The 27,318-nt window shown below is 45.9% G+C and overlaps 1 protein-coding gene across 4 annotated transcripts in view; it reads right to left on the bottom strand.

Moving 5' to 3' along the window:
- CSNK2A1 (casein kinase 2 alpha 1) overlaps positions 1-27,318 on the bottom strand; it is a 99,761-nt gene that overhangs the window by 60,526 nt on the left and 11,917 nt on the right. For all 4 annotated transcript variants that reach the window (XM_069243316.1, XM_069243314.1, XM_069243317.1 and 1 more), the window contains exons 2-3: positions 9,681-9,871; positions 9,384-9,495 (exon numbers count right to left, since the gene is read on the bottom strand). In XM_069243316.1, coding sequence (XP_069099417.1) covers positions 9,384-9,495; positions 9,681-9,781 — 213 coding nt within the window. In that variant the 5' untranslated portion in view covers positions 9,782-9,871. The remainder of the gene's footprint in view (positions 1-9,383; positions 9,496-9,680; positions 9,872-27,318) is intronic.

The following is a 27,318-nucleotide window of genomic DNA, read 5'->3' as shown; positions in this document are numbered from 1 at the left end:
GTAGCCATTGGCTACTAACCCCCAGACCTAAACACGCCCTTAAATTTAGTATTTAAGGGCTCCCCTGAACCTAAGAATTGAGATTCCTGCAACTACAAGAAGAAGGACTGCCGAGCTGACAAACCCCTGCAGAGGAAGAACAGAAGACACCAACTGCCTTGGCCCCAGACTTACCGGCCTGTCTCCTGCCTTCCAAAGGACCTGCTCCAGCGACACTTTCCAAGGGACCAGCGACCTCTGAATCCTCTGAGGACTGCCCTGCTTCGAAAGAGACAAGAAACTCCAGAGGACAGCGGCACTGCTCCAAAAGAACTGCAACTTTGTTACAAGGAGCAGATTTAAAGACCCCCTGCAACTCCCCACAAGAAGCGTGAGACTTTCAACACTGCACCCGGCGACCCCGACTCGACTGGTGGAGAACAACCAACTCAGGGAGGACCCTCCGGCGACTCTACGACTGAGTAACCAAAGTTGTCCCCCCTGAGCCCCCACAGCGACGCCTGCAGAGGGAATCCCCAGGCTCCCCCTGACCGCGACTGTCTGAACTCCCGGACGGCTGGAAAAGACCCTTCACCCGCAGCCCCCAGCCCCTAAAGAAACGGAACTTCTGTGCAGGAGTGACCCCCAGGAGGCCCTCTCCCTTGCCCAGGTGGTGGCTACCCCGAGGAGCCCCCCCCTTGCCTGCATCGCTGAAGAGACCCCTAGGTCTCCCATTGAAACCTGAAGGAAACCCGACGCGTGTTTGCACACTGCACCCGGCCGCCCCCGCGCTGCTGAGGGTGTACTTTCTGTGCTACTTTGTGTCCCCCCCGGTGCCCTACAAAACCCCCCTGGTCTGCCCTCCGAAGACGCGGGTACTTACCTGCTGGCAGACTGGAACCGGGGCACCCCCTTCTCTCCATTATAGCCTATGTGTTTTGGGCACCTCTTTGACCTTTGCACCTGACCGGCCCCGAGCTGCTGGTGTGATAACTTTGGGGTTGCTCTGAACCCCCAACGGTGGGCTACCTTGGACCAAAAACTCAAACCTGTAAGTGACTTACTTACCTGTGAAAACTAACAATAACTTACCTCCCCCAGGAACTGTGAAAATTGCACTGTGTCCACTTTTAAAACAGCTTATTGTGTTTTATGTAAAAAGTATACATGCTAAAGTAATGATTCAAAGTTCCTAGAGTACTTACCTGCAATACCTTTCAAAAGAGCTATTACATGTAAAATTTGAACCTGTGGTTCTTAAAATAAACTAAGAAAAGATATTTTTCTATAACAAAACCTATTGGCTGGATTTGTCTCTGAGTGTGTGTACCTCATTTATTGTCTAGGTGTATGTACAACAAATGCTTAACACTACTCCTTGGATAAGCCTACTGCTCGACCACACTACCACAAAATAGAGCATTAGTATTATCTCTTTTTACCACTATTTTACCTCTAAGGGGAACCCTTGGACTCTGTGCATGCTATTCCTTACTTTGAAATAGCACATACAGAGCCAACTTCCTACACACAATGAAAGACTATCTTGCATTGTAAGTATGCTCCAGTCTTTAGGTCTCAGACCTCCCAAGCTCTTCGCCCTCCACATCCATTCACACCCAAATAGGAAACGTTTATAATAATTAAAAAAATGAAATTGAACTAACCAACACCCCATCCTGGGACAGTGCACCAATGGGTGCCCAGCCAGCTGCACTATAATGCAATAAAATATAATCCCATAACAAGTCTTATACTGAAGCCTCTGTATGATTAGAGCTAGGGGGTACTCTGCTAGCAAGCTGTCCACTGAGTTGGGGAAACTCTTGTCCAGTCTTCTCCTGGATTCAGTAGACCACTTCTACCCCTCCATTGAGTGAGTCTGCCTCTGCCGGTTGGAGAGCGGCCAAGGTGGATTCAGAGTCTTCCACCAGCTTCTTATGGTCTTCTCGCAGGAGGTCCACGTCTATCCCACAAGGAGTCAATCAGTCTCCAGAGTCGACTTGGTAGCCCCAGTGACCCTGCATTCTTGTGCCACTTCACCTCCTAACAGTTCAGGGGTGGTATCCTGAGAATGGTCTCTCAACTTAGGGTTTGTACCCTAAGGCTGAGCAGGGGATGGGCTTTCCCCCCCCCTCCTATCCCCTCTTGATGGGGTCCTATACCTTCCGCTTTGCAGGGGTACTCCAGAAAACTGAACTGTGAGAGGGCCTTTGGCAGCCACCCCTCCCAGTTCCCCCGACAACTCATTCACCCAGAAGGCAGTCTGAGCACATGGGACTAACTGACTCTCCTCTGGTCAACTTCCCACCCCACTCTAGGCATAACGGGGGATAGGGCGGAAGAACCTTGCCCATGGGCTGGTGTCATCCTACACACCTGGCTGGTATATTGCTCTGGGGAGCCCAGCCTTTCCACCAACATGGTATGGCTAGCACCACTATCCCTCAGAGCAGTGACTGGGACCTCATTCACTGTCACCTGGTGGAAGTGATAACTTTCACCCTCAGGGACATGTGCCTGGTGACAACCTCCTGCTAAGGCCACATTAGCCACCTCTGTACAGGGGCCACCAGTGGTGGTGTTCTTAGGACAAACACTGTCTCGTTTCTTGTGATAATAATTTTCAAAGATTAAACTTCAGTATAGCACTTAGAAATACAGTAGCTCCAACTGGGGCTATCACAACATCTTGACGGAGTTGTTCCTAACAATCACTCACGAGGGAGTGGGGGCTGGCCATGGAGTCACATGGACCCCCAGGTACAGAACCTTTGGAAACAATGAAACAAAGAAGTTGCATGGATTAGGGGAGGTGATATGTCTGTTCCTTACTGCTACCAGGGAGGTGATGCATCAGTTCCTTATGGTTGCAGGGGAGATGATGATGGTGGCGAGGCGTCGGTTCCTTACAATCCGGCAGAGGTCGATGAATCTAGCAGGTCAAGACACGAGGCGTCTACTTCAGTGTCGCGATCACACCACGGGGCCACAGGTGTCGAGTTGGGTGTCTCTGATGTCGGGGACACAGCACTCAGGAGTCACGCTGTGGCGTGACTTTGGAGGCACTGTAGCTACATCAAGCCTGCAGCGTCAGTCACAGGCAATGGCCAAAGTCAGGCAGCAGCGCCAGTTCCGAAGTCACTTTGGATTTGATGTAATTGGTTTCACCAGAACTCACTTCCAAGGGCCCCGCACAGGATTTGGTACCACTTTGCAAGTAAGGACACTCAGCAATAAAGTCCAGGTGCTGGCAAGTGAAGTCTTTGATGTCCCTGAGGCTTCTAACAGGAGGCAAGCTCAGTCCAAGCCCTTGGAGAACCATTGTAAGCAGGATGTAGAAAGCAAAGTACAGCCCCTTCCCTCTCAGGACAGAAGTAGCAGGTAAGCAAAGCGTCAGGCAGTGACAGTCCCTCCAACAGCATTCAGCTCTTCTTCCTGGCAAAATGTCCTCAGTCAAGAAGAATTCTAAAGTTTTGGTCTCAGGGGTCTAATACTTATAATCATTTGTTCCTTTGAAGTAGACAAACTTCAAAAGGGAATTCTTAATAGTGTAAAAGACTCTACCTTTCCTGCTCTGGTCCCAGACACGCTCCAGGGGTGGAAGACTCCTTTATGTAAGGCCAGGCACAGCCCTATTCAGGTGCAAGTGTCAGCTCCTCCCACCACTCTAGCTCTGGTAGACCCATCAGGATATGCACACACCAGCTCAATTTGTGCAAATGTCTAGAGCAGTGGTACCCAACCTTTTGACTTCTTTGGACCGCCACTTTATCATTATAGGAACCCGGGAACCCCGCACTGAGTCATTCCTGAAAGCTGGTGACCTAATCTGTTAATATTTAATTTTCAAAGCAGTCGTGGACCCCTAAGGTGGCTTTGCAGCCAGCAGACCCCCATCCCCCTCCCACCCCTCAGGGGTCCCCGGACCATAGGTTAGGAACTACTGGTCTAAAGTAAATTCACAAACAGCTCAACTGTGAACCGGACCCAGACGTGTATTACAGCAGACACGTAGGGGCACAGAATGATAAAGCAAGAAAATACCCACCTTCTAAATGTGACATTTTCCAACTTACAATCTAAAAAAACAACTTCACAAAAAGATGTATTTTTAAATTGTGAGTTTAGAGACCCCAAACTCCATATCTCTATCCCCAATGGGAAATTGCCTTGAATATCTTCTAAGTGTAATCCCAATGTTGACCTATGGGAGAGATAGGTCTTGCAATAGTGAAAAACAAATTTAGGAGTAGTTCACTACCAGGACAAGTAAAACACACCAGTATATGTCTCACCGTTCAAATACACTGCACCCTGCCTATGGGGCTACCTTGGGTCTATCTTAGGGGTGACTTACATGTAGTAAAAGGGAAAGTATGGGCCTGGCAAGTGGGTGCATTTGACAGGCCGAACTGGCAGTTCAAAACTGCACACACTGCAGTGGCAGGTCTGAGACATGTTTACAGAGCTACTTATGTGGGTGGCACAATCAGTGCTGCAGGCCCACTAGTAGATTTTGATCTGCAGGTCCTGGGCGAAATCAATCACCAATCCAGTTTACACAGGGGGCATGTAGGAGGCTGGCCTGGCTTGTAGTGGGTACCAAGGGGTACTTGCACCTTGCACCAGGTCCAGGTATCCCTTATTAGTGTAGAGGGGTGTCTAGCAGCTTAGGCTGATAGAAAATGGTAGCTTAGCAGAGCAGCTTAGGCTGAACTAGGAGACGAGTGAAGCTCCTACAGTACCACTAGTGTCATATACACAATATCATAAGAAAACACAATACACAGATATACTAAAAATAAAGGTACTTTATTTTTATGACAATATGCCAAAAGTATCTCAGTGAGTACCCTCAGTATGAGGATAGCAAATATACACAAGATATATGTACACAATACCAAAATATGCAGTACTAGCAATAGAAAACAGTGCAAACAATGTATAGTCACAATAGAATGCAATGGGAGCACATAGGGATAGGGGCAACACAAACCATATACTCTAGAAGTGGAATGCAAACCACGAATTGACCCCAAACCTATGTGAGCTTGTAGAGGGTCGCAGGGACTGTAAGAAAACAGTGAGGGTTAGAAAAATAGCCCACCCCAAGACCCTGAAAAGTGGGTGCCAAGTGCACCTAAGTTCCCCAGAGAGCACAGAAGTCGTGATAGGGGAATTCTGCAAGAAAGACCAACAACAGCAATGCAACAACGATGGATTTCCAGACAAGAGTACCTGTGGAACAAGGGGACCAAGTCCAAGAGTCACGATTAAGTCGGGGGTGGGCAGATGACCAGGAAATGCCAGCTGTGGGTGCAAAGAAGCTGCCACCTGATGGTAGAAGCTGTGGATTCTGCAAGAACGACAAGGGCTATAAACTTCCCCTTTGGAGGATGGATGTCCCACGTCGTGAAGAAGCTTGCAGAAAGGCTGTTTCCGTGCAGAAAGACCGCAAACAAGCCTTGCTAGCTGCAAGGGTCGCGGTTAGGGTTTTTGGATGCTGCTGTGGCCCAGAAGGGACCAGGATGTCGCCAATTGCGTGAGGAGACAGAGGGGGCGCCCAGCAAGACAAGGAGCCCACTCAGAAGCAGGCAGCACCCGCAGAAGTGCCAGAACAGGCACTATGAAGTGGAGTGAAACAGAGCTCACCCGAAGTCACAAAGGAAGGTCCCACGACGCCGAAGGACAACTCAGAGGAGGTTGTGCACTGCAGGTTAGAGTGCCAGGGACCAAGGCTTGGCTGTGCACAAAGGAAATCCTGGAAGAGTGCACAGGAGCCGGAGCAACTGCAAATCACGCGGTACCCAGCAATGCAGTCTAGCGTGGGGAGGCAAGGACTTACCTCCACCATACTTGGACTGGAGAGTCACAGGACTGTGGGAGTCACTTGGACAGAGTTGCTGAGTTCAAGGGACCTCGCTCGTCGTGCTGAGAGGAGACCCAGAAGACCGGTGATGCAGTTCTTTGGTGCCTGCGGTTGCAGGGGGAAGATTCCGTCGACCCACGGGAGATTTCTTCGGAGCTTCTAGTGCAGAGAGGAGGCAGACTACCCCCACAGCATGCACCACCAGGAAAACAGTCGAGAAGGCAGCAGGATCAGCGTTACAAGGTCGCAGTAGTCGTCTTTGCTACTTTGTTGCAGTTTTGCAGGCTTCCAGCACGGTCAGCAGTCGATTCCTTGGCAGAAGGTGGAGAGAGATGCAGAGGAACTCTGATGAGCTCTTGCATTCGTTATCTCAAGAATTCCCCAAAGCAGAGACCCTAAATAGCCAGAAAAGGAGGTTTGGCTACTTAGGAGAGAGGATAGGCTAGCAACACCTGGAGGAGCCTATCAGAAGGAGTCTCTGACGTCACCTGCTGGCCCTGGCCACTCAGAGCAGTCCAGTGTGCCAGCAGCACCTCCGTTTCCAAGATGGCAGAGGTCTGGAGCACACTGGAGGAGCTCTGGGCACCTCCCAGGGGAGGTGCAGGTCAGGGGAGTGGTCACTCCCCTTTCCTTTGTCCAGTTTTGCGCCAGAGCAGGGCTGGGGGATCCCTGAACCGGTGTAGACTGGCTTATGCAGAGATGGGCACCATCTGTGCCCATCAAAGCATTTCCAGAGGCTGGGGGAGGCTACTCCTCCCCAGCCCTGACACCTTATTCCAAAGGAGGAGGGTGTAACACCCTCTCTCTGAGGAAGTTCTTTGTTCTGCCTTCCTGGGCCAAGCCTGGCTGGACCCCAGGAGGGCAGAAACCTGTCTGAGGGGTTGGCAGCAGCTGAAGTGAAACCCCGGGAAAGGTAGTTTGGCAGTACCCGGGTCTGTGCTAGAGACCCGTGGGATCATGGGATTGTCTTACCAATGCCAGGATGGCATTGGAGGAGGGGTGGGGGGGGCAATTCCATGATCTTAGACATGTTACATGGCCATATTCGGAGTTACCATTGTGAAGCTATACATAGGTAGTGACCTATGTATAGTGCACGCGTGTAATGGTGTCCCCGCACTCACAAAGTCCGGGGAATTTGCCCTGAACAATGTGGGGGCACCTTGGCTAGTGCCAGAGTGCCCACACACTAAGTAACTTAGCACCCAACCTTTACCAGGTAAAGGTTAGACATATAGGTGACTTATAAGTTACTTAAGTGCAGTGGTAAATGGCTGTGAAATAACGTGGACGTTATTTCACTCAGGCTGCAGTGGCAGGCCTGTGTAAGAATTGTCAGAGCTCCCTATGGGTGGCACAAGAAATGCTGCAGCCCATAGGGATCTCCTGGAACCCCAATACCCTGGGTACCTCAGTACCATATAACTAGGGAATTATAAGGGTGTTCCAGAATGCCAATGTAAATTGGTGAAATTGGTCACTAGCCTGTTAGTGACAATTTGGAAAGAAATGAGAGAGCATAACCACTGAGGTTCTGGTTAGCAGAGCCTCAGTGAGACAGTTAGTCATAACACAGGTAACACATACAGGGCACACTTATGAGCACTGGGGCCCTGGCTGGCAGGGTCCCAGTGACACATACAACTAAAACATATATACAGTGAAATATGGGGGTAACATGCCAGGCAAGATGGTACTTTCCTACAGGGCACTTGCACTTCAGCACTGGTCAGCAGTGGTAAGGTGCCCTAAGTCCTAAAGCCACCAAAAGCAGGTCAGAAAAAAATAGGAGGAAGAAGACAAAAGGTTTGGGGATAACCCTGCAAAAGGGCCATTTCCAATAGTAAGATTACTTTTTTTTTGGGGGGGGGGGTCCTACAGTGTTACTGGAAAGGTAGTAAAAGATAAGTCAATTGGGGCCAGATTAGTCCATGAAGTTCTAGTGCCATTTAGGCCTCCACACTGCACCGAGAATCATTTCACAAAGTGAGGGGGAACGATGAGTCCACAAGCCCTCCCCCCCCCCCCCCCCCCACATCACACTGACTGACCCTCTGACCAGGTGTGCCAGCAGTCCAAGTCCCCTGCAGGCCAGCTGCAGTGATTCTGCAGGAACAATGGAGGTAGGGCTTGTCCCTATCTGCCGCAATGCCTCAGACATAGTTTGCCGTGCTTGCTTGGGGCCCTGGGCATGCAGCAACTCAAACAATGGTTTGCTGTGTCTCCTCCCTCTGGGGCAGTGGGAGGGAACAATGTTTAGGCTCCCTCTGCAGACCGCATCTGCTGCAGCTTGCCAGACGGTCATATTCCGCCTGCTGCAGGGTTCCTCATCTCCTGCAGGGGTTATAGGGCAACATTAGTCGGGGGTTCTCTGGCCCCTCAGGCTACTGGGCAGAGTTGGGTGCACAGAGCGCCTCTTGTGCTACTCACCAGTTTGCCATCTTAATCACACCCCACCGCAGAAGTGCCAGAAAGCGGGCCTCTATGTGCATCCAGGGGCTGCCTCTTCACACTTGAAGAGTCTTCCTGAGGAACCGGTCAATTTAGGCGTCAGGCAGCATTGACAATTGGTCACCCTTAACAAATGCTATACTTGTCCTCCTAATCTAGGCTAAACCAAAAACGTATTTGTTTTCTGACAAAATATTAGGATTAGAACGTGCTGTTCAGACAATGCCTCATTTGTCCTGAGGACACTCCTAAAACATTTGAATGTGTTGTTTTCTATTAATCGGTTTGAGCCATGTGGCAGTGGACATTGCTCACCTAAACAACCGACCACAGGACTCTCAGTGCAGTTTCTAATACATGGGAATCTCTCCCATCATCTCTGGCAACACCCTGAAAATCACACCTATCTCTAGGCATTTATAATGCCTGCCAAAGACCAAAATCCAAATCCTGCTCTAGAAAGGATTTGTCATGGGGTAATTCCTATTGTGGCTCTTTCTTAAGAGGCCTGATGGAGCCCTTTGCTCAACTGTGTTTCTCTGAATGGGGAACTAGGCCAGTGGCTTAGAACCATTAGACGTATTTGGTCCTAAGTCACAGATAATGTGCAAACGCCACCAACAGGAGAGTTAGAAATACGCCTTAATTTGGCAGACCTGATGCTCCTATTTGGCAACCACCGCCACAGATGAGAATTTACTAGAGACAAGTTGTCTGTCTGGGAGGAATGGCCCTACAACATGTCAGTGATTGGGTAGAGGCAACTGAATCATCCAAAAAGGGGAACAAACACAGGAGTGTCAGCAATAATCATACTGCTAAATCCAAGATTTGTACAGAGCAGTGTGCTTTCGAGGGAATGGCTATTAGGAAGTTCAAAGCACAAGTCACACCCCTCCCATTCCTTTTGTAGGATGTGAAAACTGGATCTTCAGGATCAATGAACACTTCAATTAAGACCGCTCCCATGCACCCCACACCGCAAGTGGGGAACAGCATGCAAAGCTTCATCCATCCTGAAAGATTACTCTAAATTTAGGCATGCAAGTAATTATGCAAACTTCTATGAATGTTAATTTACCTTTAGAATTTTAACAACTACTTTCTCATTGTTCGTAATGTTGATGGCTTCAAAAACTTCGCTGTACTTGCCGCGGCCCAACTTGCGCACCAGCTGGTAGTCATCCTGGTTACTGAAAGGAGACAAAGTGGACGTTAGAAAACTATACCTTGAGCCCTCTTCAATCCCACCAATTCCACATCACAGACCATAAAAAGGGTTGGCTGCTCTGTATCCTCAACATTTAAACATACTTTCCCCAGCATTGAAATACTGACCAGGCAAAACAAAACATGCACCAGACACCTGGTTGCTTACCCCCATTCCACCACATGCGATTCATAGTCCCAATACTCTCGAGGGCGGTGCGTGTTCACCTCTGTGTAAACCCGGGCACGGCTTGGCACAGGAGCCGACATGCTGGAAGGGCAGGTTTATTGGCAAGGATGGATGCCAGGTCACAGCTTCGGTGCAGGGTGAAGGCAGCAGCTGGGACACACACTTTCCAACTGAAAGGGGGCAATAAATAACAAATCAATAGATCAGGAGCAGATCATGAAGTGTCTACAAGTACAAAGCAAATGTCAAGTGTTCCCACTGAACTGGGAGCCTCAAAAACAACAAAAACATGAAGACTTCGAACTGTCACGGAATGTCACACGAAATACCTGTGAACATGCACAGGAAAGGAAACTTTTTTAAATTTCTTCATTACAAATGTACTATGGGACTCTAATATATTCATCTGCCCCAAGCAAGCAAAAAACACAAATTAGGATGCAGAGAACTAAAGGTGCCACAGTGCATTAGACAGGCAAAGGGAGTCTGATCCAGTGTGCAGGGATAAAAGCCAGCATGATGAGGAAAGCAGTTGGTTAAAACAGAAGAGAAGGAATATCCTTAGTATTGCAGCCAAAGGCAATTGTTCCTCTTCTGGATATAACAAGTATTTAGCATTCTTCAAAATGCATGTTAGTACTACAAACTTGCCCCCATGACCTACTCAATCACCTAGAACTAGTTTTAGTTATTTCTACTTTGCCCTAGGTGCCAGGCAAGATCTAGTGGCTTGCCCACTCCACTGCCTTGGCAATAAGATCAGGTTGTTATGAACAGCGGTCACAATTACAAAAGCCTTGCCCAGCAATTTTCAAAGTTATTATACAATGAAGATTTAACACATCCTAAGGAGTGATATAGAAGGTGTTTATATTTCTGTATACAATCTTTCCTCTTCGTTGGAGCCATCATTTGCTTGCAAATCACATGTCTCTTCGGTCAAAGATGTAATATGGTATGACAGTTTTTCAACTACCATTTACTAGTGAGTAACTAAACCATTTCATACCTACATTACAATCAGAGTTCCAAGGAGGGGAGACTCCTCAGACGCAGATGTGGTCAGGTCAATTACCTTTGGATCATATGTTCAAGTAGGTGCAATTAGGGTACTTTTTTCACAAGTAGGAAGATCTCAGCATGACTTCAATGTAAGCTACCAGACGTTTCAGGTAAAGGTAAATGGTCATTAAGTGTCTTAAACAGGATGGATGAGAAGGATAACTGATGCACTGGGAACTCTAGTCATGATAAAATATGCGTTATTGTTTTGAGCAATTAGTAGTAATGCTGCACACGTTCATGCCATGCCACACCTTGAAAAGCTGCATCATGCAGAGCTCAACTTTGTGCTGGAGTAGCCAGTTGTTTATGCTGATAACCTTAAATTAACCCCAAGGGTGTCTTAGTAGCATTAGGACGCATTCCTGCACTAATTATCTCTCAAGAGAGGCGGGAGCTTGCAAGGATTCAATCTTCCATTCCCAGAAGACGCCACACCTTACTCCTATCCCCTGAGAAGGGAGCAGGATTATAAACTGCTGTCTAGCAACCAGGCCTTCCCTCTCCTAGTCGAACATTGTAGTTTCACACATTCACAAAAAGGTCATTTAGCAGTGTGTTGCATTTCAGTTACTGATGCTAAAAATAAAAAAAGCTATTGACACCGACAGTGAGCCGGTTAATGAGAAGAGGGAGAAACGTCTCCAGTCAGAGGGCTATGAGCTAGGCCTTGATCCTGACCAAACTGCGTAACTGGCCTCATCTGACCATTAGTATAAGCAAAGTCACTTTGTGACCAGGAGATATACTGACAAAAATAACGATTCTCAAAGCAAAGGTTTAAACATATTATTTGTGCTTCCATTACATAGAGCAACAAGGACTCTCAGAACAAGGTACAGTGCTGGGAAATATGCAAACGACCTTACAAAGTCAAAGAATTTGGATATTTCTGTATGAATAGGTGTTGGTGTGTTTAACACAGAATTGTTTGTATGGAACAAGACAGCTTTGTATACCAGACCAGCTTAACGGACTATAAGAACATAAAGTAATGTTCTTTTATTAAATGTTTGTATCAAGTGCCTACCAAGGGAAAACAGTGTTTACCCCACAGTTAACAGCGCAGGTCTAGTATGGCACGTGTGAACAAAGCAACCCCCCCGCGCCTCCGAGGCCCATGATTGCCATTTCATACATTTTCAGGACAGAGATAGGATTGTGATGCCGTACCTCACCCATCTTACGAACCTTCGTTCGTAAGATGGGTGAGGTACGGCATGAGAACTCTAAAATCCTCATCCTTCCCAATTACAACCAGGAGGTTCTGAGGTAGACGCGCGCACATTTGACTCTGAAGGTCAAACCCCGTAGCCTCCAACTACAACACACCCTCCTCTTACGAGCTAAACTAAAAGTCATCTTCCACGGGAAAACGCTTTTCTTTCAATCCCCAGAGGATGCATGGGAGTGGCTGGAGGAACGCCTTAAACGGTCTAAGAGAGGTGGCAACGAGTCAGACAGAAGACCTGAGGTCCCCCGGGCAACGGGACCAGTCGTGCCACAGGAGAAGGGACCAGAAACGTCAGAGAGGAGATGGAGAGATGCTGAGGCAAGTGAGTAGATCGCCAAAGAGTGGAGTGGCATCATCCGAATCAGAGGACAGTCAGACACCGGTTATCTGGAGGAGAGACAGAAGGAAGGATGCGGCTCCGGGCAAAGGAGTGATGGCCCAGAGGGCAAACGCAGGGCCAACAGTGGGGTCTCCACATCCATTGGTGGCGGCTATCAATCGATTAGAAACTGAGGAAATGGTTCTCGGGCAGAATGGGGTGTCAAGACTCTGGAGGCAACAGAGTAACTTGGGGCCTAAGGAGTAGGAGCTGAACACAATAGCACCATCCCGTGCAAGGACGAGGAACAGTAGACATTACGCAACTTTCCTTTGGCTGAGGGTTGTTGGGTAGTCTTCCTGCATAGAAGCGACGCAGGAGTTGTAGTCCTGTTTTGAAGAGGTGGGGTGGGGGAGGGAGGGCTACAGACCTCTCGACTCCTGGTGAGTTGTAGTATGGCTGTTCCTACTCACTGGGGCCTATGGGAGGCTGGGTGGGGGAGGCTGACTGTCGGGGTTGTTTTTTGCCTGTATGTTAACTTTGGATACACCACAGACAGGTAGGCATGTTAGGTCTCGTCTTATGAATCGCTGGCAATTAGATGTCCTGCACACATGCCCGGAAGAAAGGGACTTTTAAGGAGGAGGAGGAGATGTGTGTTACCCCCCCCCCCCCAAAAAAAAGTCCCTCTTCAAGTACAGTGACTCCCACAAAGCCTCCGCCCCCCCCCCCCCCTTGCCCCCAAGTAAATCCACAGGCCTTTTCTGTGCTATCATGGAATGTAAACGGACTTGGGGACAGAGTTAAACAAGGTCTGGTGTCTCAGTACATAAAGAGAATACACCCAGAGGTTGTGTTTTTACAGGAGACATCTCAAAGGCACCAGGTGTCAATTTTTGGGTAGAGGGGCCCCATGTTAAATTGGCACATACAGGTTACACCTCTGGCTCCAGGGGAATACCAATTTTAATCTGTAAATCCCCCCACCCCTTTCATATCTCAAGACAGTGGGTAAACCAAGCTGGAAGTTATTTGGGGGTACAGGGGCTCTGGGGTAGACAGAAAGTACTGTTTTTAAGTGTATATGCTCCACCTAGACTTCTATTGGCAGCGGACTCCTCAACCCACATGGTGTGAGATTTTAATGACACAATGGATATGGAGCTGGAGCGCTCAGGGGTAAGGGCCAACATACTCTACTGTACCAATTTGCAGCAATACTGGGGCCATTGATCTTTAGTTACGTGCCCATCCCATGGATAGGAAATACTCCTACTTTTATGGGGTCCATAAAGTATTTTCTAGGCTAGATTACATTTTTGCCCCCGCGGGGGAAGTGGAGGTTGTCCGCCAGGCGGACTATTTGGCCTGGTGTTTGTCTGACTATTCCCCCTGAAGCTACGGAGTGGGAAGTAGGAAGGGAGACCCCCAAAGATGGAAGCTCGGGGCTTGGAGGACCATGAGGTGGCACACGGGCTCCTTGTAGACAAGAAATTATACTTATGGGAAAATCTGGGGATGGTGGAGTCCTCGATGATACCCTGGGAGGCGTATAAGAGTGATGAGGGACAGTTGCAGAATTTAATGGCACAGAAGAGGAAAAAGTTGTCTAAAACTCTGGAAAAACACGAGCAGCAACTCCTAGAGACGGAGGGGACCCTGGCACAGGTTCTGGCTCCTCCCGCCCTTTGTCACTTGCAGTTAATTAGTGCGGAGGCAGAGTCGGAAAGTAGAGCTCGATTGCATAGGCTCTATGAAACAGGAGATAAGGCAGGGAAATTCCTGGCCTGGCTAGGTAGGAAAGAAATGGAAGTGAGGTGAATAGATGAGGTGGAGACCCAGGAGGGAGTTTGGGCTTCCTCAAATAAGGAAATTGCAGGGGCCTTCGCTGACTATTATCGGACCTTGTACCCGGCCCGCCAGTTCAAGAGCTACCCCACATAAGGGAATACTTACAAGGCTGCGCTCAGGGAAAGGCCCAGAACTTAAAGGGTTCCAGCAGAGCATTTTCAAAAAGCTGAGCAAAATCCCTTAATTCTCTGCCGAGACTCTTCCAGATTTTTGCAGAGACTGGGAGTTATTCTGGGTACCAGATTAACTGGGATAAGTCAGTGTTATATGCTCCACAGGAGGACACGGTTTTCCACTCCCTTCCAGGTCAACTAAAATACTCAAGTGAGGGATTCAAGTACCTTGGCATATTTATGATATGTGGCGGACCTCTGTCATGCCCGGAATTTAGGAAGGGTTACTGAAATGTACAGAGCTGATATGTAGCGCGGGGCGGAAGGCTCCCACTTTCCCTGATTGGTAGGGTGGGCGTGTTTAAAACAATTCCCCTACCAAAGTTAATAAATGTTTTACAAAACATGTATTATCAGGTCCCACTGTGGGTTCTCCCTGCCCTGGAGCAGTGTGTACAGGCCTTTTTAATGGGAAAAGACACCAGCGCAGTGCACTCAAAATCCTGCAACGTAATCAATATAGCGGGGTCCTGTCTCTGCCAGGCATTGAAACATTATTGGGCAGCGCATCTGATCAACATTAATGACTGGACGTATAGGTAATCGCCCTACTTTCAGGTTGGAGAGACTACAGTGGGAGGGGAGATTGTGTCTTCATTACTTATATGGTAGTGAGGAAAGTGAGGCGGCTATTGCCTGCTACACAGGTTAGGCCTAGGGCTATCAAGATGCTGGGTTGGATGCACAGACCCACCAGGATGACCCCCCCTGTGAGAGGGTGGCTGGCTGTTGGAAATTGGCAAATTGATCGGATTTGAGGTGTGGGATCGCACTGGACTCTCCTATCTAGAAGCTGTGTTAGAAGGGGTGGGGGTGGATCTTATGCCATTTGAATCATTGAGGGCAGCCGCATATGGGCTCAACAAGACGCAGTTCCTCTACGATGCTCGACTGAGGCATGCTTGGAGGGCCTCCCTGGGATGGAAATACCAGAATATGCCTCGCTGGAAGGTAGATTGTTGACAGAACAGTTAACTGTGAAAGCTGCCTCTATGGTGCACAGGACCCTTAACAATAATATGCCGGACACCCTTAGAAGACTACGCAGACGGTAGGAGGCTGACTTAAGGGACAAAGAGGATACAGACTGGGAAGCTGCATTGATGTTTCCTCCAAGACGTTGCGATCAGGTCCAGGCTGCGACTAATTCTGTTTAAGATCCTTCATAGGATATATTATGATAGGCAGAGCCTACATACTATGGGCGTTCACAGTTGTTCCTTATTGCTACCTCTGGTGTCAAAGTACCGCGCTGTTCTGTATGTATTTTTTTAATCTGGTATGCACCGGTTGAAAAATGTAATACAAAAGTTTAAAAAAAAAAAAAAAGGCAGGCCCAGAGGCCTTGAATATGTGAAGCATAAAAAGAACATCAGATTTTCTATTTAGCTACCTTCCCTTGAGCAGATACTAATGAATAAACTCTTCACATATTCACTCTTTAGCATGTAACTGGACCAAACATGGTTACGTACCACTTTAGGCTGAACAGGAGAGGGGGTGGGGTTTATGTGCATTTGCAGACGCCACACCTACACATCCTCTTGTCTGATCAGTGAAACAGAGGTATCAATTTCTTAATCAGCTCAACAGCCCTTTGGGGGCTTTGGGTGGGTGCTTAGGGGCGGGAGGCTTTCAACCACAGACTTCCTTCAACCAGCCTCTTTTAGGGACTGGCTTGAGACTTTCATGTCTTGGCTCAAACCACTGGAGTATACATGTCTAATTTAATACTATGATGTATTATTCTTCCTCCACTCAAGTCTCACACTGAACTACAAACTACTTTAAAAATAAAGTCCGACCTTCTGCTAGATCCCTCCTTCGTCTCTCAGAATATGCCAATACACCATGTGTCAGCATGTTAGACATATCGGCTCTCCCAGTACCTGTTGCGTTTAACCATCAATAGCTGAAAACTGGACTGCACTTCTCAAGAAACTGACTACCCCACAGAAAGTACTTAGTAAGAATATGCAGCTCAGTAAGTGGAGTTTGTGATGGATCCACTAAGTTGTATATGCAAGATCTTTCAGTGCTTTGTATACATGATAATCCAACCATGTTCTGCTGGTGCACTGACCCATGTTATGCAAATAGATTATTCACCATCTTCTAATGGTAGTCAGGCCACCAGTTAACAAGACAGCTGCTCTGACCAGGAACTATGTTGTCTGTCAGTCTCTTTGGCACTACAAACCAAGGCCAGAAGACTGTGGGTATGGCTTATCCTTGCTGGCTCCAAGTTTCCTCTCCTCCATCAAGAGTCCTGCTATGCCCTCAAAGGGACTACTTCCCCCTCCTTGTAGCCTGTCCCTTGCAGACACCCTGCTTCCCTTGCTACACAACCCAAGCGTTTTGCCCCTTTCAATTGAATTATTTCACAATGCGTTCCCATTCTCCGATATCTAGACATGGGCCTCAATTGAATTGGCACACCACTCCCTTCCCTTGTCAGCAGCTCAGCCATACTGCTGTTGCGGACAGCCTTGCATTATTACCAAGGCCTGCCAGGAAAGGTCTTTCTTTAGAAGAACCCTTTGCTATAGGAGTATTGACCGACTGGTTACAAATTACAGTCATTGCTGGTACTAGAACACATTTGTATATCGCAATGTCTAATACATGTGATACCAATCAACATTTAACTTCCCCACGCATTTAATACCTGGACTGTGTCTGTAGATCTAAAACAAACGCTTATTGTAGTGTTTTCACTTCCCAGGCACAAGTAAGGGCATCCCGGACAAGCTCAAAGAAGCTAAGCTTTAGAAGCACAAGGCACTTTTTTCCCTAGCACTAATATGATCATTGGTACCAACAGGTGAGGCAGATTCAGACTATGCAAATGCCGAACACAATTTTCAGATGAGGCAACACTTTTTCAAGTAGCATGTTAGCTGCATCCTGACAATACACTTGAACTCCAGGAATTAGCTCAACCACAAGAAGGGGGAAAAGGAGGGAGCAATGTGGTTGGTTATTTTTTTTTTTTTTTTTAAACTGCAAAATTGATAAAGCCAATAGAATATATTTTGGAGAAAGAACTATTAAGGAGTCAATCTTATGTTTTTACACACAGAACAGTTTCTCTACTCGGGAATATATACCTAACAAAAATACATAGTCTCAAAACAAACAGATGCATGGCAGGATAGAAGACACTTTAAAAAATAATGCCATCAGTGCACAGGTAAAAACAAGAAGGCATATTATTATTAGGGCCTTGAGCAGATTATTTTCAGCTGAAGACAAGTAAAAATATGCCTTACTGACCAGGCATGAAATATACTATGATGCTTGTAAACATAGATTGGCAGTGTGGAAAGCATCATGCATCTACAGAGGTAACATGGGACATGTGCCAGCTCTCTTCGTAAAAAGTCAATTCTGCTCTACGTTCAGAGGTGCTGGATTCCTATCCAAAACCCTCACTATCTGTTAGCTTTTCACAAACTCTGTAGAACCAAACAAGCAGAGAGGGCTTAATGAGAAACAGCAAAAGAACAGATGATGGGTGGAATGCTGAGCAATGCAAAACATTCACCCCCAGTCACAGATCTCTGTTTAGTCGATCGTTTTTTTGCCCACCAAGCCACCCCAGCTTGGACAAGGCCATATGCATGCGAGTCTTGACCCTGCTCCCATGTGAACAGCACAGCCCGAACTGGCCGGCCAGGCCCTCCCTGGAATGGAAACATGCATTTTAGGACCGATTCGGGCTATCACCCCTCATCAGGCAGGCTAGCTTGAATCCAATGGCACATTGAGCAAAACGTCCGTTCATCTGTTCTTTTTGCTTTTGTCGCCCTAAATGGGAAGGGTATGCTCAGACATGGGTCTCATGTAAACTGTACTACTGGATTCAAGCTAGCCTGGCTAATATGGGGGGGGGGATAGACAGAAACCAGTCCCAGGATGGTCGTTTCTGGTCCAGGGAGAGCTTGCCTTGGCAGTTCGGCTGGACTGTTCCCATGGAGAGCGGTCAAGACTAATCTGCATATGGCCGAGTCCACAATGGGGTGGGGTCGTGAGCAAAAAAAAAAAACAATGGGTTAAAACCAGATCGGTGACTGGGGGTGAATGTTTGCATTGTTCGTCATTCCGCCCATCATCTGTTCTTTTTGCTTTAGTGAGAAAGGACACATGCAGAATGTCAAACCTAAGCCTACACTGCTTACAAAGAAATGCAGAAAACTTGCAAAGAATATAATGCTTGCTCAGAAGAGAGCACATTAATGCAAAGGTGCCTTCGGAAAAGAAAGCAAATCACCCTCGCACGCTGAAGAACAAAACAAATGCATACTACTTACCATGAAGAAACTAAAACTTTGAGAAAAAAGCACAGCATGAGAAGCAGAAGCTCAGCAAGAGCTGACCTAAATACTAACTCATGAAATGATAGTCTTCAATAAGGTGAACACAGTACCCAAGTGGGCTTCAGACTAAAAGATGAATTAGATGGAGACATTGCTTTACGAATATTTACAAATTAAATGTCTTTACTAAAAGGAACAGAAGAACAGATGATGGTCTGGTTCTGGCAAGCAAAAAATACCCACCTCCCCCTAAAGGGGTGTCAATTCAACGTATCCAGTAATATAAGAAATATATACTATTGAATGACAAACTACGAAGATTTGTAACCCTTGTTCAAAATAATGGATTCTCTTAGAATACCTAAAAAAAAAAAAAAAAAAAAAAGGTAGAATACCTTCGAATATGTGGCGATAATGGAACACATTTTTTGAAGAACTTTTAAATGTTCTGAAGCTAACCAAATAAATAGAAAACATTCTCAAACAGACCTTTGTTTAAAAAGGTACACAATTTACTCCACAGGGTACATTAACAAACAACAACAGTGGTAAGCTTGCTCCCCAAAAATACCATACTTTGAAAAGCATTCTGTTCCTTTTAACCCAGGAATGCTGAGCCCTTTCAGGATGTTTGAGGGACTTTGCGCTTATGCCTTCATAACTTTTTTTGCCTCAATTGTTACACCAACCCAAATGCACCCCCCCCCCCATCCCTCAATCCAGACTCCGCCGAATAATTACATAACCCCAACCCTCCTCCGCTCTAGTGCTAGGTTTCAATAATTCATGTATGTCAAATTCAGAACAAATAGTCAGTAAAAGTCTGCCATACATCCAGCCATGACCCAGGGTTCACTCCACATCCTCCAGACGAACGCAGGTGCATTAATAGTACACTATGTCTCCGCATCCTCAGAAGCGGCCACACATCACGGTTCCTTTAATTCAGATAACATAGACCGGGCACGCAAGTCGCCCTCAAGTTTATAATCTCCATGGACATGTTTCATTTGCACTTCTTCTGTGACTGCCGAGACACTCAAGCTCCTAAACTACGGCTACTAGCCTCAGTTGCAGACACTCTTGCCGTCATTGTGGGGGATAACTGAAGGAGTAATGATCTTAATGTCTCTTTTTTGTTGCATAGTTGACTTACGATACATCATGCAGTCAGTCTCCTTCCAGCACCTCGTCTTTGTGGCAATTGGTCCCAGCCATGCCGCGAGACAGCAGTGAATGGATTAGGGTAACAGTCTTTTGGACTCATCCACCTTCAAAGTTATTTGGGTGCAACTTATGGTTCACATGTGGTCTGAGCTGTCACTGGCTAAATCAATCTGCCCGGGGTTCCTAGGAGTCTTCCCTCGAGTCATATCACATCCACAGCCTGCAAAGCACCGGCAGAGTAGACCAGTATCCTCTCCGTCTGGCTACCTCCCTCCAAGCTCTAAGTGCCCCCTACGTCAGACATGCTGATTGGCGCTGTATGCCAAGCAAAGACGAGCCCTGTAGACTTGCCTCGAAGTACATGCTAGTGAGTCTAGACAGTTGCTAGCATCTCCCGGAGTAGAGAATAGGGCCTCTCGCTCATGTTGCACTCTCAATTTTGCTGGGAACATCTGTATTTCGTTGTTGAGGTCACAAAGTCTCCTCTTGAAGAGAAAGGTTTTCCGTTGTTCCTACACAGTGTATAGTAAGAAAATATTGGGGTGTCTGCATGGTGCTGCAGATCATCCACCAGCCCAGTACGGCCACCAGCAGCCTCCTTTGCTGCAGGCAGTCTCTGCACGGGTCATTCTGTCAGAAGGGCCCACCTGGCACAGAACGCCAACCCCCTGGCTCAGACCCCACCCAGTTGGGGAATCAAGTGCCTCAGTTAATACACAGCAAGGTCCTCTAGCCCTGCTCCAGGTTGAATAGGTCATCAGGGCAAAATGGCACCAACCTGGGCATGCAAGGCCACACCCATCGCTGTCTCACAGGGAAGCCCAGTGGCGCACAAAGCCTGCAACTTGATGGATATAAGCATCGGAGCTGGTGGAGGGCAGCAGGGGAGGTAGAAACTGGCAGGATCACCCAGGCTTAATGTAGGGTTCCACTAGCTCCAGCAGGAGCGCAGAGAGGAACACCTAAGCAGCCATGTCCTGTGGCCACACCCCATGTTCTTATATATACACACATTTTTGTTGAAGGAAAAAAAAATGTTTTTAAAACAGCAATTCAAAGCAGCTTTCACTAAAAATCAAAATGGAAAGCTGCTGTGTCTGGAATTTGAATAAAGTTACTAACATGGCAGTTAGAAGCAGTTTGACTGAAATCAAGGTGATCAGGTTGCATTTGAGTTATTAGTCAGACATGTAAACCATGTAAGTGGGAAGAGGGCTTGCAGATGGTTTTGGCCTGTACTAAAATTCCAATGTAGGGACATTTCCTGAAAGTGATAGGTAACAAATGTTCTCTAGTCTGGGAGTGTAGCAGTGTTCTTTTAGTTAAAATGTTGGAATTTCAAACTATTTCATCAGAGATCACGCAATTCTGATTGTGGTTGATCTGGGTACAATGCTGAAGTTAAAAATTCCCATGTGTGTTGAACATATGTACATGTCGCTTTCTTGGACCAGTGACCTCAAAAACAAGAAATACTGTCGGGCAGTTTTAAATTATATATATATATATATATATATATATATATATACACACACACACACATGCACACACCACCAGCCAGTTTAATTACTCAATGTCTAATGTTATAACATCCATCACCTACCACAAAAGGTATCTCTGAAATTACCCACTTTGCACCTTAAGATTACAGATAAAGACTTGCAGTGACCATCTTCCTTTGCCACGCCCCCATGTTCTTATATGTACTTCTTTGTTGAAGAAAACATTTTTTTTTTAAACTGCAAATCAATGCAGCTTTCACTCAAATTAAACTGGAAAGCTGCTGTGTCTGGAATTCAACTAAAGTTACCAACATGGCGGTTAGGAGCAGTTTGACTGAAACCCAGGTGATCAGGTTGCATTTGAGATATCAGTCAGACATGTAAACCATGCAAGTAAGAGGGCTTGCAGATGGTTTTGGCCGGTATTAAAAATCCAATATTGGGACATTTCCTGAAAGTAACAGGTAACAAACGTTCCCTAGTGTTGTAGTGTTCATTTAGTTTAAAATGCTGCAATTACAAACTATATTAGCGATCAAACAATTCTGATTGTGGTCAATCTTAGTACAGTGTTCAAGTTAAAAACTCCCATGAGTGCTGAACATTTCAACGTGTTGCTTTCTAGGACTACTGACATAAAAATAAAAAACAGAAATACTGCACACCAGTTCAATGAGTGAGTTAAAAAAATGCAATATATACACACACATTATTATGCAGTACATTGAGAAAAGCCCACATTAATTTTCAAACCCAAAAATATATGCAATCAGTCCAGTTTTAGGAATATATACGTGTACAGGGAGTGCAGAATTATTAGGCAAATGAGTATTTTGACCACATCATCCTCTTTATGCATGTTGTCTTACTCCAAGCTGTATAGGCTCGAAAGCCTACTACCAATTAAGCATATTAGGTGATGTGCATCTCTGTAATGAGAAGGGGTGTGGTCTAATGACATCAACACCGTATATCAGGTGTGCATAATTATTAGGCAACTTCCTTTCCTTTGGCAAAATGGGTCAAAAGAAGGACTTGACAGGCTCAGAAAAGTCAAAAATAGTGAGATATCTTGCAGAGGGATGCAGCACTCTTAAAATTGCAAAGCTTCTGAAGCGTGATCATCGAACAATCAAGCGTTTCATTCAAAATAGTCAACAGGGTCGCAAGAAGCGTGTGGAAAAACCAAGGCGCAAAATAACTGCCCATGAACTGAGAAAAGTCAAGCGTGCAGCTGCCACGATGCCACTTGCCACCAGTTTGGCCATATTTCAGAGCTGCAACATCACTGGAGTGCCCAAAAGCACAAGGTGTGCAATACTCAGAGACATGGCCAAGGTAAGAAAGGCTGAAAGACGACCACCACTGAACAAGACACAAGCTGAAACGTCAAGACTGGGCCAAGAAATATCTCAAGACTGATTTTTATAAGGTTTTATGGACTGATGAAATGAGAGTGAGTCTTGATGGGCCAGATGGATGGGCCCGTGGCTGGATTGGTAAAGGGCAGAGAGCTCCAGTCCGACTCAGACGCCAGCAAGGTGGAGGTGGAGTACTGGTTTGGGCTGGTATCATCAAAGATGAGCTTGTGGGGCCTTTTCGGGTTGAGGATGGAGTCAAGCTCAACTCCCAGTCCTACTGCCAGTTCCTGGAAGACACCTTCTTCAAGCAGTGGTACAGGAAGAAGTCTGCATCCTTCAAGAAAAACATGATTTTCATGCAGGACAATGCTCCATCACACGCGTCCAAGTACTCCACAGCGTGGCTGGCAAGAAAGGGTATAAAAGAAGGAAATCTAATGACATGGCCTCCTTGTTCACCCGATCTGAACCCCATTGAGAACCTGTGGTCCATCATCAAATGTGAGATTTACAAGGAGGGAAAACAGTACACCTCTCTGAACAGTGTCTGGGAGGCTGTGGTTGCTGCTGCACGCAATGTTGATGGTGAACAGATCAAAACACTGACAGAATCCATGGATGGCAGGCTTTTGAGTGTCCTTGCAAAGAAAGGTGGCTATATTGGTCACTGATTTGTTTTTGTTTTGTTTTTGAATGTCAGAAATGTATATTTGTGAATGTTGAGATGTTATATTGGTTTCACTGGTAATAATAAATAATTGAAATGGGTATATATTTTTTTTTGTTAAGTTGCCTAATAATTATGCACAGTAATAGTCACCTGCACACACAGATATCCCCCTAACATAGCTAAAACTAAAAACAAACTAAAAACTACTTCCAAAAATATTCAGCTTTGATATTAATGAGTTTTTTGGGTTCATTGAGAACATGGTTGTTGTTCAATAATAAAATTAATCCTCAAAAATACAACTTGCCTAATAATTCTGCACTCCCTGTATATATATATATATATATATATATATATATATATATATATATATATATATATATATATATATATATATATATAAAAAGTCAAGAACGCCCTTTGAATTAGTGGAAACAGCTATGCTTATCCTCTGTACAGCTAAAAGCTGCAAGGAATTTCTAAATCTGTTGACCAAGGGCATGGCAATAAGGGGACATGGCAGAGTATGTCAGGCAGACAAACAACTCGACCCCTGCATATTCCTGCTTTCAGAGAACAAAAATTAAATAAAAAATACACTCACCTCCCCCCAAAAAATAATGGTAATGCAGTACTTGAAAGAGATTAGCGTTCAGCTAAGAGCTTGCTTCCTACTGCACATGCTGAGACTCCAAGCTCTTAATGTCAAAAACAAAATACCTGGTTGACTTATTACTATGCGACAATCTCTTGCCTCACCGGACTAGCTGTCCGAGACAAAAAAAAACAACAAGTTAACAGTCCTTTCTTGACTGAAAATGTGGACTGTTTAAGTAGCTGGATCCCACAAACAAACTTTTAGAGGAAGATATTTCAAAGTATTTACACTATGTTAATTAAATCTCAACTCTTCAACAGAAAATGAACCCCTTCATCCTTTATAATGTAAATTCAGGGGTACCAGGGAGGTGTCCATAAAATCTAGCTATAGAACAGTAACTTGTTATCACATTGGCAACTATCTTGCTAAATAATCGTGTGAAGAAATGCCTCCTCCAGAAAAGCCTGCTACAGGTTCACAATTTTCAAATTACACACAAGGTCAGGAGATGATGAACCACTCTTCTTATTTTTAGGACAATAAATTCAAGAGTAAACTCATTCAGAACAGCATCATTACACAAAATATCTACTCCCAGTCTCCAACAAACCATTGGTGCTGAACTAGCAGATTCAACATGAAAAAGGATTGAGGTCGTGAAACAAAACTGCAAATAAAGTGATCTGCAGGAAATCACCACCAGCCAGTTCAATTACTCAAGGTCTAATTTTATAAAGTTCAAATCCTACCACAAAGGGTATCCCTGCAATTACCCACTTTGCACCTTAACAAGATTACAGATAAGGACTTGCTTTCACTCAAAGCCTCACGAAATATATAAACTTCACTTACTCTTTAATGCCAACTTCAAGTGACACTGTACTTAACTATTCACAAAAACGTAATTCCCCTGGGCACCCGATAAATTAAAACAAACTGACTTCTCAATTATGTTTCCAGAACCTGAAGTCCAGTTATAAATTCTGAAAAGGGTTTTCTCTGTACAAGTCCTCTGTGGGGAAATTAGATTTATCACACTTGTTTTTGGAAGATAGCAATATGCGATTTTGTTCTGCACTCTATCCTCATACACCTTTTTCAATATTTCATTAATTTAAAAAATGCCAGTCAAGATTTATATGAACGTTTGCACCGGAGGAAGAGGCTATCCAATTGCCCGATTCGTATAGATGCTAAAGCAATTGGATGCAAGAAGAGATGACATTTCTTATGACTTTTTTCCTGGAAGATCCGCACCTGACAATGGTTAGAGGAAAGGCAAATGACCATGCGTTTCCTAACTTGGAATACAAATGTTTATGGCAAAAGACAGATTGGTGAAAAACGACAACGGCAGTGGTGAAGCAGGCACAGCATCTGGAAGCTAAACACTAGCTTGTCAGGGAAGAGGCAAAAGCTGTTTCAAAGGCAACTCCCTCCTTTCTTGGCCATTCTAACCTAGGGTTTGGGCTATGTGTGAAAAGGAAAATGGTGGTGGCGTAGAACCAAAATTGCAAAACACAGTTAAATAAAGGATGTTAAAGTGTTTGAGCACAAAGCCTCGCATACAAGCTTCCCATGCCTGCAAGGCTCAGTTTAGCAGTAGTTCCATGACTGGTCCTGCGGCCAGACCAGAAGCAAGGAGAGGCAGTGTTAGTGACTTGTATGTCTGTGGACATGGAGTGACTGCACATCTCCTAGGAGTGTCCCGGCATGTGACAGAGCACATTTGTGTTCTTAAGCCGGGCAAAATCTTGCATTAACTGTTGCTACTCCCTCCCAACCCCAGTTACACACTGTTTAACTAGATGGGAGCCTAACCCTCAAATTATGGTGGTAAATGATTATTTGCACATTGTGGGCATTAGTGGCATGATGGGCAACTACACCTTGAAAAATGCTCACCCTGGCATAACTGGTGTTAGTTACAGCAATGTCATAGGACATCAGTGCATGATGATGCCCAGCTCTGGCATAATGCTAGCTCGAGCTTAATGGTGGAATTATTGGGAAAGTGTGCCCATCAATTACAATGGTGCCCAAAACTGACAGCATGGTGCTAGGTTACTGCAGGCTTTTGTTGCACATGCACCCATGTCTAGTATGCTGCTGCCCACTGCGGGCGCTCTTTATTCACATGCCGCAGTTGATCATGCGCAGTGCTGGTGGGATGAAAAAAGGGTCAGCTAATTGTGTTAACATTTTAAAGGTGTGTTCAGACTGATTCTTTTTAAATAAACTTACCCGAATACTGCATTCTCCCCAACTCGTCTGTTAGAGCGAGCAGGTGCTCGCCACCATTCTCAGTTGCCAGCCTAGTTGTTCACAAACTGACAGGATATTTAAGTAGAATGCTGGGGAGACCGCGCAGCAGACATGGGCAGTGGGCACACCAAAGGCAAGCCCGTTTGTCCCCATTCGCGCTCAGCACCAGCCATGTTGCCAGTAGCACTTTAGAGGCTCCGGGACTTCGGCCCATTGACTTGAGCAGGAGCACCAGGATCAGTTACAAAAGTGACCAACTGCTACAAATTGGTATCTGAGGTGGCAGACAATCCGCGGTCTCCCATCTTTAGCATCTAGCAAAGCACCTGAGAGAAGGGGGCCTTCTTATTGCCATATCCACCTAATGCTGGATTCTGGCTTTTGGGATGTCTAGTTTATCACAGAGACCAAGACCACTTCTGATTCTATGACAGACCTTGGTTTGGCATGCCCCTCTGGTTTTAATGCCTTTCGTAAACTGTGGATCAATAAAAAGGGAGGCAGAGTAGTTAACTCTAATGACAATTTGAATTTTACTATGCTTCCACTTGATGAAGCAGAGGGTGCTGAGGTAATGGGTTTTTCCTTTACATACCATGAAAGGAACTGCCTGCTCAGGTGTACAGTGCTACTTACCACCAGGACGTCAAACTTCTTTGCTTCACTCTTTCACTGAAGTCCTTTCCAACATGATGTTGTTCCACCCCAATTTCTTTATCCTGGGTGATTTTAACCCCTGGGCAGAGGGTGGTGTTTCATCCCCTTTCAAGGAGTTGCAAGGCGCGTGTGAAGATTCGTGTCTTAAACCGCGTGTGCGTGGCCCCACCCATCAGGCCAGTCATACTCTGGACATTACCTTTGCCCTTGAGGAACTAATTTGTGTGGAAGAAAAAAAAAAATACCCATTCACTGGATGAACCATGATCCAATTCCCTTTCTTATTTTGGTGAAGGGTTTCTGTCCCACAAACACTGGCCACAACAGCTATTCTGTCAGGAAGGGCATGGTCAAAACTGAAGAGACCCACCTCAGGACCACTGTTTAATTTTAGTAACATCTTCGACCCTATGACCCCTGTGGAATCAAATTACAC

The sequence above is a fragment of the Pleurodeles waltl genome, chromosome 7, assembly GCF_031143425.1.
Source record: "Pleurodeles waltl isolate 20211129_DDA chromosome 7, aPleWal1.hap1.20221129, whole genome shotgun sequence".
NCBI classification, from domain to species: Eukaryota; Metazoa; Chordata; class Amphibia; order Caudata; family Salamandridae; genus Pleurodeles; species Pleurodeles waltl.
The sequence above is the reverse complement of the archived record's forward strand: the minus strand, read 5'-3'. Positions and strand labels throughout refer to the sequence as shown.